This window comes from Fukomys damarensis, unplaced genomic scaffold (assembly GCF_012274545.1).
Source record: "Fukomys damarensis isolate Sample0158 unplaced genomic scaffold, DMR_v1.0_HiC HiC_scaffold_35, whole genome shotgun sequence".
NCBI lineage: Eukaryota > Metazoa > Chordata > Mammalia > Rodentia > Bathyergidae > Fukomys > Fukomys damarensis.
Genome location: NW_022900947.1, coordinates 43,172,001 through 43,184,406, shown reverse-complemented (window position 1 = coordinate 43,184,406; position 12,406 = coordinate 43,172,001). Strand labels below are relative to the sequence as shown.

At 49.5% G+C, this 12,406-nt stretch overlaps 1 protein-coding gene across 1 annotated transcript in view; it reads left to right on the top strand.

Moving 5' to 3' along the window:
- Igfbp7 (insulin like growth factor binding protein 7) overlaps positions 1–12,406 on the top strand; it is an 80,968-nt gene that overhangs the window by 67,515 nt on the left and 1,047 nt on the right. Inside the window, exons 2-4 of the mRNA XM_010609528.1 lie at positions 5,119–5,228; positions 10,223–10,339; positions 10,865–11,003. Coding sequence (XP_010607830.1) covers positions 5,119–5,228; positions 10,223–10,339; positions 10,865–10,999 — 362 coding nt within the window. The 3' untranslated portion in view covers positions 11,000–11,003. The remainder of the gene's footprint in view (positions 1–5,118; positions 5,229–10,222; positions 10,340–10,864; positions 11,004–12,406) is intronic.

Below are 12,406 nucleotides of genomic sequence, written 5' to 3'. Positions count from 1 at the left end.
TTTTTTTTTTTTTTTTTTTTTTTTTTTTTTTTTCCTTCTCCTCCTCTACCTTCCTCTCTCCTTACTTCTTTCTCTTCAAGGAATGATTGAAAAGATCCTTCTGAGCTTCCCCTGCCTCGTCCTGGAGCCCTCGGTCTAATGCAAGGGAGTCTCACGCGGCTCCACATCCACCCAGGTACAGGGTGCGGGACTCATAACGCAGCTCACCACGCCAGGGAAGTGGGGTGGCAGAGGCATCCCACTGTGCGTCTAAGGCTGTTGATGAGAGTTATAAAAAGGGGGAAATAAGAATATGAACCTGGAAGTTAGACACTGATAACTGGAGAGAGTTTGAAGGTCCGGAAGAGATTAGGTGAGAGCTAACAGAACTATGTAGATGAGAGAATAGGGTAGCCTCATTTGGAGACAGGAAAACATGGTGGGTGTAAGTGGGGGAGAGCCTGGGACAGACCTCTCCCGTTGGGCTGGAGGCAGCACTGTGGACAGGGGTGGTTAGAGTTGCCTGCGTGACCAAGGCACAGAGACAGGCAATGACAGTAGGTCATTGTATAGACAGGATGTCTGCTAGACAGGTGGTTGAACAGCCTAAAGTCCTATGGAACAAGGAAAAGATAAATAAGTGACTGTTCCCATCCTGGAGTTTGTCCTTACACATTAGAAGTCTCTGAGATTGTTTTAATTGAAAGGCAAACACTGTGCATGACTCGGGTGGCAACCTCGCGACTCTAGCCCGGCCTTGGGTACCGAACTCAAGGTTTTTATATGAGAAAATTGGTTTAGAATGAATTAAAACTCTCTTTCTCCTTAAAAACAAATAAATTCTGAATCTGCTTTGGCCTCCTTGGAACAAAGGTAAAGTAGAAAGAGTGAGAAGTCGCTTAGTGTAGAGTCACTGAGTGAGGACTCTCGTGATCCGGTAGGAGAGAACCTTCCTGAACTGAATTGCGGGCAGTGAGTGCGGCCAGTGAGATTGCTTTTCGGTGGACCGTGCTGTGGTGCTGTGGGTGTCACAGGAGCCGTAACACTTGCTTTCCCTCTTCTCCCCGTTTGCACCTTGTCCTCTGTGTCCCCGCGGGTCACTGTGTCGCCTCCCTCAGTCCTCCCAGCCACGGATCATCCCTGGTCTTTCTCCACACTGCCATGTTCTGCCTTCATCCATGGTTTCCCTGTTAGGGCAGATAAGCGACGAAGAACCTGGCAGAGCATCGCACTAGACGTCCTCCTCAGTGCGAGCGCTGAACAAAGTGATGGGCTGAATGCTTCCAGCACCAGAAGTCGACTGCAGCCCAGCCCGCCTCCAGCTAGTCCCAGGGCTCCGCTGATCACTGTGCTGTTTGTCTCATCGCTTACTGATCTGACTTCTTGTGCAAGAGATCACATTTCAAAACCTCAGGGGCCGTCTTCGAGAGTGGCCCTTGTCAGCCTGGATATTTGTGTTACTAATCCAGACTTAGCGCGAGGATAGTGGGAATAGTCCAGGGCCTTGTAAGTGTGGTCCCTCCCACTCATGACCCCGTGGGAGTCACGGTAGCCGGGTTATTAAGGTAGAGTTCTACACAGAGCTTGGGCGCAGTGTGGACAGAACCTTTACACTTTCAGAATAGCCCACTGGCCTGATGTGTTACATGTATTCCAGGGACTAGGAGACAGGAAGGGAACTCACAGCAGGATTTTTTCCTAATCTTCAACCCCCTGGGGATGGCTCTTACTCAAAATATTCTGGGTTTAAAATGCTTCCAAAGAATTCTTGCTTCTCCTGGAATGTTCTATTTCTTGGAATAATAAGGCTGGAGGGAGATACGGTAGATCTGGTCTCTGTCTAGTGCTTCAGCTGTGACATAATTAATTGTTAAATTTTACCATGATTGTGGGCACAAGGAGAGACCCAGATCAGTGGAGCAGAGGAGAGGGTCCAGGAGTGGTCCACACATACGTGGTCACTGGATTCACCCAATGGCGTTAGTTAATGAATCCATAGGAACAGAATGATCTTCTTGACAAGTGGTGCAAAAGCAACTGGACACCCTTGGGGTAAAGATGGGGGGCTCTTATTACCTAAACTCGTAGTGCACACAAAAATTAATTCAGGATGAACCAAAAACCTAACTGTAGAAAAGAATTTACATGATGGCGCATGTCTATAATCCCAGCACTCAGGAGGCTGAGGTAGGAGTCGCTGTGAGTACAAAAATTAATTCAGGATGAACCAAAAACCTAACTGTAGAAAAGAATTTACATGATGGCGCATGTCTATAATCCCAGCACTCAGGAGGCTGAGGTAGGAGGATCGCTGTGAGTTCAAGACCAGCCTGGGCTACATAGTGAGTTCCAGATCAGTCTCAACTACATAGTGAGACCTTGTCTCCAAAAAAACAAAACCAAAAAGAAAACTTATGTACAAAACTTACAGAAGACAACAAGAGATTGTCAGAGGACTGACCAGGTTGAACAGAAGTTTTTCTACATGATACAAAACCATAAACTAGGCAGGAAAGACTTGATTAAGTAAACTGTATTAAAATTTAGAACATCCACATAAGATTGTGGGGAAAATCCACGGCACACCTTCAGGTTCCCTGGCGAGTGCCCAGTTGCCCTGCACTCCAGCAACTGCCCCACCAAGACCAATGGGTCTGTGCCCTCAGGGACTCCTGAGGGGGTGGCTGCAGGCTAAAGCTAGTGGGCTTTCGCAAGGCCATTGCCTGCAGAGCCTCCCAGGGAAACTGCCTTGCTTTCTTGTGTGGCTCTGCGGCATGAGAGGCGGCTTTGTCCCTGAGCCCCTCCGGATCTTTGAACACGTGTTCTTCCCAGAATAATCCCTGCAGATGCCCAGGGCTCTGAGGTCAGGCTGCTCTGCTGAGCAGGAGGGAGCAAGTGGCCGCTGGGAGAGTGGGGGAGAGTAGCTCTAAATCCAGCCAGATCCAAGCCCTGGAGTCCCAGGGCCCTGGAGGAAGCCCCACGTGGGGGGCAGCCAGACTCTTGCAGGACTGAACCAGCACACGTGGTAGGAGGCGTGTGACACAGAGCCAGGAGGCACACACAGCACAGCTGTTCTCCTGTGCCACAGGTGCAGCAGCAGTGCTGAGACCCCAGCCCCATCCTGAGCCTCCCACTCAGATCCGTGGCTTGGGGCTGGAAGCAGGAGTATGTTTGGAGCTTCCAAAACTTTTGATTGTTCTGTATACATTTTTACAAAGGAGGAAAAAAAAATCCCAAGAGATTTTTAAAAATCGACTTGAGTGGAAAAATCTTACATACCAGGGTCATTTCCTTTCTGTGTTTTAAGAAATGAGCATGCTGGAAATAGTTTGCTGTGAGAGGGGAGACTTTGTGTCCTCTGGATGTTGATGACTCCAAAAAGCTTTCCAGGCCTGAAGGCAAGGTTGTCCCTTTCCCAGGACCCTAATGCAAGATGACCCTGTGGTTAGTATTCAATTGGACTGGAAGACCCAGGAAGCTGGGGTTGGAAATTCAGAGGGAATAATTAACTCGCTCACTCCCGAATGAGCACATTCAGGAAGCATGGGTCCCCAGGCTCGGTGCTCTGTGCCCCTCGCTCAGCCTGCCTAGGTCTCCCTGGTCCTGGTGGCGAGCCCTGGCTAGTGTTCAGAATTGGTGCAGGTGAGATGTGAATCATCCACTGGACAGCTGGCACGTGCTCTCTCACATCTGCGGGCTTGAGAAGTGTGAGTTGGGGTGGAACCAGAACTCCCCCAGTGGGTGTGCCTGGCGTACCTCCAGGGAAGGTCCAAAGGATTAGTGCACAGAGCCTTCCTCTGACATCTTTGTTACGGTGGATGAGCTTTCCTACTGAGCAACATCTTCAGCCCCTTTTATTTTTCTAGTTTTAGGACAGAGTCTCACCGAGTCATTAAATTGCCTGGGCTGAGTTCAAATTTGTGATTCTCCTGCCTCAGTCTCCTCCCGTGCTGGGATTACAAGCGTGCACCACCACACCCAGCTGGTGAGATCTTATTCAGGCACTGGTCTCCCCTTAGGTGATTAGGGCAGGAATCAGCAGATTTCTGCTGCAGCGGCCACAGCCCCAGTGTGCTGGGCCACACAGCCTCAAATGCAGCTGCTCTTTGCTGCCCTTGTGGCAATAGAACAGCCAGAGACAGCAAGGATACAGATGGATTTTTTTCCAGCCATTTAACACACAAAGATCATCCTTAGCTTGCAGGCCATGCAGATGGAAGGGCGGGGTGCTTCGGTTCACAGATTATAGTCAGCCAAGCCCAGCAAGACCAGCACTTTGGGCCTGCTTACTGCCGGGAGCTGTGTCAGAGAAGACGGTGCGGGGTTCCAAGGTTAGGGACAGGGTAGTGTCACATGGACCCCCTCTCTGGGCTGCCACGTTTAACACCCCCACCACCAGCGCTGCATGCTGGGACATGAATGTGGGAAGTGGCCCTCCCTTTGGGGGCCTGGGCACAGCAAGAGGCATTTGCTGTTATTTACCAGCTGCCTTCTCCGTCCAGACTCCTCCACCATGTCCTGACCCCAGGCACTTGGGTTTAAAGATGCCTGGGCTGGGGATGTAGCTCAGTGGACCGCGCCAGCCTCCCGAGAGTACGGTCCTGAGTTCGATCCCCAGTACCAAAACAGAAAAGAGAGAAAATAAAAGAAGGCTTCTCCAGTCCCCAGTCCCCAGGGCGCCTCAGACTCTTCCCCACATTGGATCCAACAGGTTCGTACCCCGCACAGACCCTCATCTTGCCTGCATACTGGGGATGTTTTCAAATAGGTGCTTAGGTGTGTGTGTGTGTGTGTGTCTTTCATTAGTCACCGAATTACTCAGAAATATTGGTAAACGAAGAAAAATACTAAAACGTTTTGGAACTAAAATTTCCTGTATTAATAGAAAAATCATAGATAATGCAAAACAGCTGGGAAATTAAAACTCCCTGAAGCGTGGCTTGGGGGAGAAGATAATTTTGTTAACAAAAGATTTTTCTTCCTAATTGTTTTTGGGGGTTGGTGTATTTAGATTCTTGCGTTTCCAAAGCAGACTCTCAGAGCGGCCGGCTGGGCTGGGCTGCTCCGCCAGGCAGCAGGCTTCGTTTGTGGCAGGCGCAGCTCTGCTGAAAGTCCTATCGGCCCTGTGCCCTCTTGCAGGCCCGTCCATCGTGACGCCCCCCAAGGACATCTGGAACGTCTCCGGCGCCCAGGTGTACCTGAGCTGCGAGGTCATCGGGATCCCCACCCCAGCGCTCATCTGGAACAAGGTCGGTAGCACAGATGTCTGCGCATCCCAGCCTGGCCGGCAGGGACGGCCCAAGCCAGTGTCCACCTGAGACGCTGCCTGGGGCTGCCTTCACCTCACCGGCCTGCTTGCTCTGGGTGCAGAGCCCTGGGCCTGATCCCAGGAATTAGAGATAATAGTGCTGAACCTACCCTGTCCTCTGCTGTGTCTCTGTGTGCAGCGTGATGGCTAAGAGTGTGCCTTCCACACCAAGCATGGAGACGCACGCCTGTGATCCCAGCACTAAGGAGGCTGAGGCAGGAGGAACGCTTCAATTTCAAGGCTAGCCTGGGCTACATAGTGAGTTCAAGGCCAGCCTGAATTATACAGAGCAAGACAAAGAAAGAAATAAAGTGAGTTCCTCTCTTTCTGCCCCCAAAGCCCCCTTCCAACTATGTGCCACGGCCCTGGTCTCCCCACTTGAGACTAAAGGCCTCAAACACTTGGCTGATCCTCTGGGACCAATCAGCTGAGAGACCTGCTCTGCAAGGTTCTCTCTCCCTCCCTCCCTGTCTCCTCCCCGTGCCCTTTTGTTTTTTTTAGACAGTCTTGCTATGTAGTCCAGTCTGGCCTCGAACTCGAATCTACACACACACACACACACACACACGCACACACACACACGCCCGCTTCAGCCTCCCAAGTGCTGAGGTTACAGGTATGCTCCACCACATCCACGCTTTCTTGATGATTAGAGGTGCAACTTCTGGAATTCCGGGGATTCTGGCCCCGGGGGTCAAAACTTTCTGGAGCCAGTGAAGAAACTCCTACCAAACAGACTAGCTGAGGCAGAAACACACGCATGCGCACACGCACATACCCCCAGATAGGGAAAGAAAAAAACGGGGTGATTGTGGTCTCCAGGACCACAACCGTCCTCCCAGGGCCTGAGCCTGCTCTCAGTGCGTGGGTCTCATCTTCTGCTCCAGAAGGCTTGGCCCACGGTAGGTAATGCGGCAGCCGAGGCCCCCTGCGCAGTTCTCAGCACAGCCTGAAGCCCCATGGAAGGAAAAGGCCATCCCTCTCCGGAGTTGGAAAGTCCGGGGAAGTGCGGCCAGCGCTGGCTTCTGGCGCCCCCTGGCGGCCGAGGGCAGTCTGTGCGGGAGCCGGGCTGAGGCGGGGTCCGCTGGTGTCCCAGGCAGAGGATAAATGACGCCTTAGGTTCTGCGGGTAAAGAGAAGGAAGAGTTGAGGGCAGGGCGAACAGAAAATACGGATTTTCTGCATACTTGCTAGAACGATCCAGAGGCCCCGCCGCCCAAGTGTAGGAACTCAGCGAGATCTTACAAAGAAGACCGAGAGCATCCGGGCAGCGCCATGACGGCCTGAGAGCAGCAAGGGCCAGGCCCGGCCGCTGCAGACTCCGGGAAAGTCGTCGGCCGGATCGTTAGACAGTTTGTCTAGTCACCCTGAGCGTCTCCGTATGCCGGACACGTTTAGGGTCACAGAGGGCTTCAAGTCCAATTTAAACACAGAACTGATTCTTGGATAGAAGTGAATGTTAGATTTCTCACTTTGTACACAGAAACTGCCAGGCATGGTGGCGCAGGTCTGTAATCCCAGCACTGGGGAAGCTGAGGCAGGAGGATCACCACGAGTTCGAGGCCAGCCTGGGCTACATAGTGAGGCCTTGTCTCAGAAAAATCCATAATAAAACAAAGCGGAGAACCTATGCCTCAGAGAAGATGGCGTTTTCTTAAGGGACAGGAGCCTTCTCCATAACTGCAGGGCAGTTCTTTTTTTAATTATTAAACTTTTACATTAAATAATAGAAGGTGATTTAGTTTGAGGCTTTGTTTCCAAGAGATTCCATGGCAGTTCTTGGAGATCAGGCATCCGGTTAGCAGTCTGTACTTGTCCTTACCAGTAGCTCTTTTCTGGTATTAAATGTGGTATCCAGTGTGAAAAGAGGCTGAGGGAGGAGGATCTCAAGTTCAAGTTTCACCTGAGCGACTTAGCATCTTAGCCAGTTAATTCTGCCTCAAAAAATATAAATATTCATTTATTTTTACATATATTTAAATGAGCTAAAAATATGATTGAGAAGGCTCTGGATTCAGTTCTCAAAAACTGCAAAAAGTTATAGTAATGGTAATGAGAAACTGTCTAAAGATCTATCGTTCATAAAGAAAGAGTTCCTAATTTTCCTTTCTCTTTCTACTCCCTAAAATAACCAACATGAACTGCCCTGATTTTATCTTCCTTCGTTTTTTTGTACCAGGGATTGAATTTGGGTCCTTGAGCTTGCAAGGTAGGGGGTGACACCTCTGAGCTAAATCCCCGGCCCAGTTTCATCTTTCCACGGCTAGACACATAGACTCACACCCCGTGTGAGCATGGGGGTGGGGATACAAAGTGCTCCCTTCTCCAGTTCTTAGTGGTGGCTGCCCAGCCCCTCCAGGCCCACTTCTTTGCAGCTGTAATATTCTGGGTGTCATGTGCCGCACCCTTAAACCATTCACGTAGCGTTTCTGTTGTTCCCAACTCTGACGCCCTAAAGAAGGCCACCTAAGCATCTGGGTGCTCAGGTCCTCTCACAGCCTGACGCACTTGGTGAGGATGGCTTCCCGGAAGGCACATGGGCAGGTGTAGATACCTGTTCTCCTTGTAAAGAGCGTGGCCAGGTGCTTTCCGGATGGGTGTCGGGTGGCGTGACCCACACCCCGCCGCCCTGGCACTGATCTCCTGCGCCCATCTCCTCCACTGCACTGAGATCTTCACACTGGGTCTCTGCACCTGGGGACTGACCTTTCATACCCTTTACTGTTGTCTATCAAGTTCTTTGGCCACTGGCTGTTGTTACATTAGAGATTCTGACCCCTATTCATGTATGACAAACATTTTTGTAGATAGTCATCTTGTCTTTTGTTTCCCTGGCTGAGAGGATCTGAAGATTTTGACAAAGATATGCATTCTAAATTTAAGACTTCTGAAGATTTGCCAAGAAGTCACCAAATCGGCCCTGTAATTCATAAATGAACTTGAACATTATTGCCCTGAAATTCAGCAACCTCTTACCGTTTCTCAGCCCATGGTAATCAGACGGATCTCCTCTGCATGTCCATCACCGGCACTTTATCTTATTTCTTACTGCTTACTTACAACAGCAGGACTCAGGGCCACTGAGCTGAGCAGGACTCAGGGTGACCAAAACCGGGGGAGGCTGAATGACTGCCAGGTCCCCGCCTCCCCCAGCCTTTTGGGCAGGTTCTCCTGCGCTGAGGGCTTTCGAGGTTTGCACTCAAGGCTCTTCCAGCCCAGGATCTGCAGAGCTGTTTCAAGACCTACTTTTCTCTGCCTGCATTTTCTTTTTTAACTCTAGTTATTCAAATTAAGAAGTTTACCATTTAAAAATTGGCCACATAAAAATTCTTGGCCCTTCCATGTATGGTGTACAGGTTTTTATAACTTTTTATAATATGTTAACTAGAATATATCAACTCTGTTAAATATTATATTTTATTTATGCATATTATATATTCTCTTGCATAATAGATAGGCTTAATTAGCACAAAATGCTTTTTTAAAACTAAGAGTTATGTGATCTGCAGCAGTACCATTCAGTTGCTTAGATTCAGTATTCCTGGGCTATACATCTTATTTTTCTGCTTTGGTCATAGATAAAACCTTTATAGAATCCTGGACTCAGTAAATAAAGGCCTAAGATATATTATTTAGCTAATGAATCAAATCAATACCCCCAAAACATTAAGACTTTTTAAATAACTCTTTTTTGAAGCAGGACCTTGCTGTGTAGCCCAGACTAGCCTCCAACTCCTGCCTCGGTCTCCTGTGTATTGCAGTTATAGGCGTGCATGACCAGGTCTGGCTTAAATAAAGCTGCACTCACATAAACTGTTTCCCAGATACTTGGGAAATGGAAGGGAAAACTCGCCTGGTCTGTGTTTGTCCTCATAGCATTCACGTGAAAAGGAGACCGAGTTACCTTGTATTCTCCCACTAACGGTGGAAATGTAGAGACGTTCCAGGGGGAAAAAGGAACACTTTGTTACAGAAAAAACTGAAAAAGAAACTAACTCCCTGAGATTTTAAACCTCAACTTGGCTTGAAAAAGGGGCCTAGCATAAAATGAACATTCTTCTGTGTCTTTTTTTCTTAAAAACCACAATTACTACAGCCCTAAAATAGATGTATCTTATTAGCTAGATGCAGAGGTGCACACCTGTCTAATCCACGCAGGAGGCCCAGGCAGGAGAATGACCAAGAATTCAGGGTGAGCACGAACCACTACCTAGTGAGGCACTGTCCCAAAAAACAAAACAAAGATCATATCCTGTAAATGAGTTGCTAAATGCGTGTGCACACCGGGGATAACATGTAGATTTTTTCTTCTGTGTATTTTTTGTGTATTTCCCAAAGCTCACATAATGAACATAGTTTGACCTTTGGAAGGAGGGAGGGAGTTAGGACAGTATTCACTATTGGCCTCAGAGCAGGAAAACTGGGTGTCTTAAGCCGGCCTTCCACATCGCATCCCGACACACACAGGCAGGCACAGGCAGCAGGTCTTGTCATGAGGACAACGGCAGCAGCTTATGTGTGACAGTCACTTCTGATCCTAGGTCTTCAGTGAATCTTCTGCACAATCCTTAGCCCTCAGAACACAGAAATGGAACTGGCTTTGGCCCAGGCCTGTCACACCTGCCCCTCGGGGCCATCTGTCAGCCAGCAGCTGACAGAGGTCCTGCAGTGAGGATTTCTGAGGGCAGGAGACTGGCGGGAAAGGATGAGCTTGTATCTTCCCCAGGCATGTAGAAAAAATAAAACACCAAGGAGTGGGAAACCAAGAAGAGGAGCAAATAAACGCTGCGTTTTAATGAACATCCAGGACAGGGGCTATGTGGGTAAATGACTGCGTCTAATGTAATCAGAAAGCCTGCTGTCTGCCTTGTGCAATTTTCTGAATGTGGCCATTTCCAAGTTGAAGTTTTGGTGTTGAAAATGTTGTTTTTTGCAGGTCAGAAGGGGTAGCTACGGAGTTCAAAGGACGGAGCTCTTGCCTGGTGACCGGGATAACCTCGCCATTCAGACCCGAGGTGGCCCAGAAAAGCACGAAGTGACAGGCTGGGTGCTGGTGCGTACCAAGGCTGCAGGTTTTCTCGCCCAGGTCAGAAGTGACCAGACCTGGCAGGGTCCGTGTGCTGCCGCCCGAGGGCACTGCTCTTCCCATCTCTGAACAGCCCTACTGAGGGGTCACTGCTCCTCTTTCAGAAGAAACTAAGGGAGATGTTTTGGAAACAATGAATGGAGAATAGCATTTTTTGCAAGAGTTCAAAGCAAAATTCTCACAGGAACCAAGTGTTGCAAGCATTACGTTTGTGAATTTTGGTTTCAGGGCATTTCTTAGCTCGCGCCCCATTGGTGCTTCTGAGTGCTTCCTGCACCTGTCCAGTTTCGGACTTGTGCGGACTTCCAAAGCTGCCCGTGACACCTCCTCAGTCTGCACACTCAAGCGGTCTCCTCACCTGGGCTCGTGCTGCATCGAGCAGCCCCTTGCTAGGAGTCCCTCAGTCATGGGAGGGAAATGGGGAAGGACGGGCCTAGTGGAGGCCCATGAAAAGGAGACATCAAAGGTACTGATGACCTCTTTCTCTCACAGGTGTCTCCTCTGAGTAAGGAGGACGCCGGAGAATACGAGTGCCATGCATCCAACTCCCAAGGACAGGCGTCAGCCTCAGCCAAGATCACAGTGGTCGATGCTTTACATGAAATACCAGCGAAAAAGGGGCTGTGAAAAGGTGTGTCCCAGCCTCCCCACCAGTGTGAGAATGACTAGGGTGGCTGAGCATGGTGGCCCATGCCTATAATCCCAGCACTAGGGAGGCTTGAGGCAGGAGGAGTGCCAGGAGTTCAAGGCCAGCCTCAACTACATAGTGCTATATTGTCTCAAAAAACCAAAAACTGCCGGGGACTTAGCTCAGTGGTGCCGCACCGGTCTCAGAAGCCCAGGGTCCTGAGTTCGACCCCTGGTATGGTGGGAGACAAAAAACAAAAAACTAGGGTTTCTGCTTAATAAGAAGAGACTTCGCCCATTTCCCGGGCCAGAAGCCACCTGGGCCACGCTCCTGACGCAGGCTCCAAGGGCAGCGCCACTGCAAAGCACTTCTGCCCCACTCGCATTTCCCTGTCCATCCCCCCTTCAAGAACCAATGAGTGGGGGTCCTTGAGGTGAGGTTCCTGGAGCAGCCTCAGTATTACTTTGAAGCATCGTCCCAGACCTACTGAATGAGAAACCATTCCCAGATATTATTTGGGGCAATAATGGCACTAAATCACGTTCCTGTTCTTGTGGAGTCTGGTGCTTGGATGGGACGCCATCACACCAGGCTCACAAACCACCGGCACCCAGCTGGCACTAGAACTGATTTTTCAAAGGCCTCGCCACCCCTGCATCAAGCCGGCTGCTTTGGGGAGATGAGGATGATGAGTGCAGCAAAGTGAAAGGCAAGCTGTGAACCTCAGTCAGCAGAAGCTCGCAGCCTCTGCCCTGCCCTCCCACCACAGAATCTGTGCACTCTGAATGAGCCTTTTACATTTTTTTTAGTGAAGAGAAAGATCCACCCACCCGATTTGGCAGCTGTGCAAGCTGAGGCCCTGATATAAAAGTGAACTCGGCAGACAGGATGTAGGGCAGAGACACAATGACTCAGCCCACCTTGCCAACCCATGGAATCATGAGCAAATAAGTGATTATCTTAAATCTTAAAAAGAAATAGACTTCACTGTGTACCACAGGAATGTAGCAGTAAAATTTTTTTTAATTTACGGACACACATGAACAGAACCAGGTATCAAAGTATGAGACTGGCTATTAACAAAGTCCTGTAATGCTAGGAACCCTGGAGGGTACTGGGTCGGACATTAAACTTGGATCACGTGGTTGTAGCTGACACCTGCCAGTATTGGGACTTGGATACCTTTACTTATCTTATTTGCGAGAAAACTCAAACTCAATTAGAAAGGCTTAGTATCCAAGTCTTCTACATGGCATTTTTTTTCTTTGTGTCCTGACTATTAAATTCCCGTTGAAGGGGAAATAGTTGTAGGCACTTCAGTCTTTCTCTGACGCAGCCGTAAGCAGCACCATCTCCCATGGTTCAGCAATGACGCTGGAACTGGCTTCCCTCACCAAACGAGGACA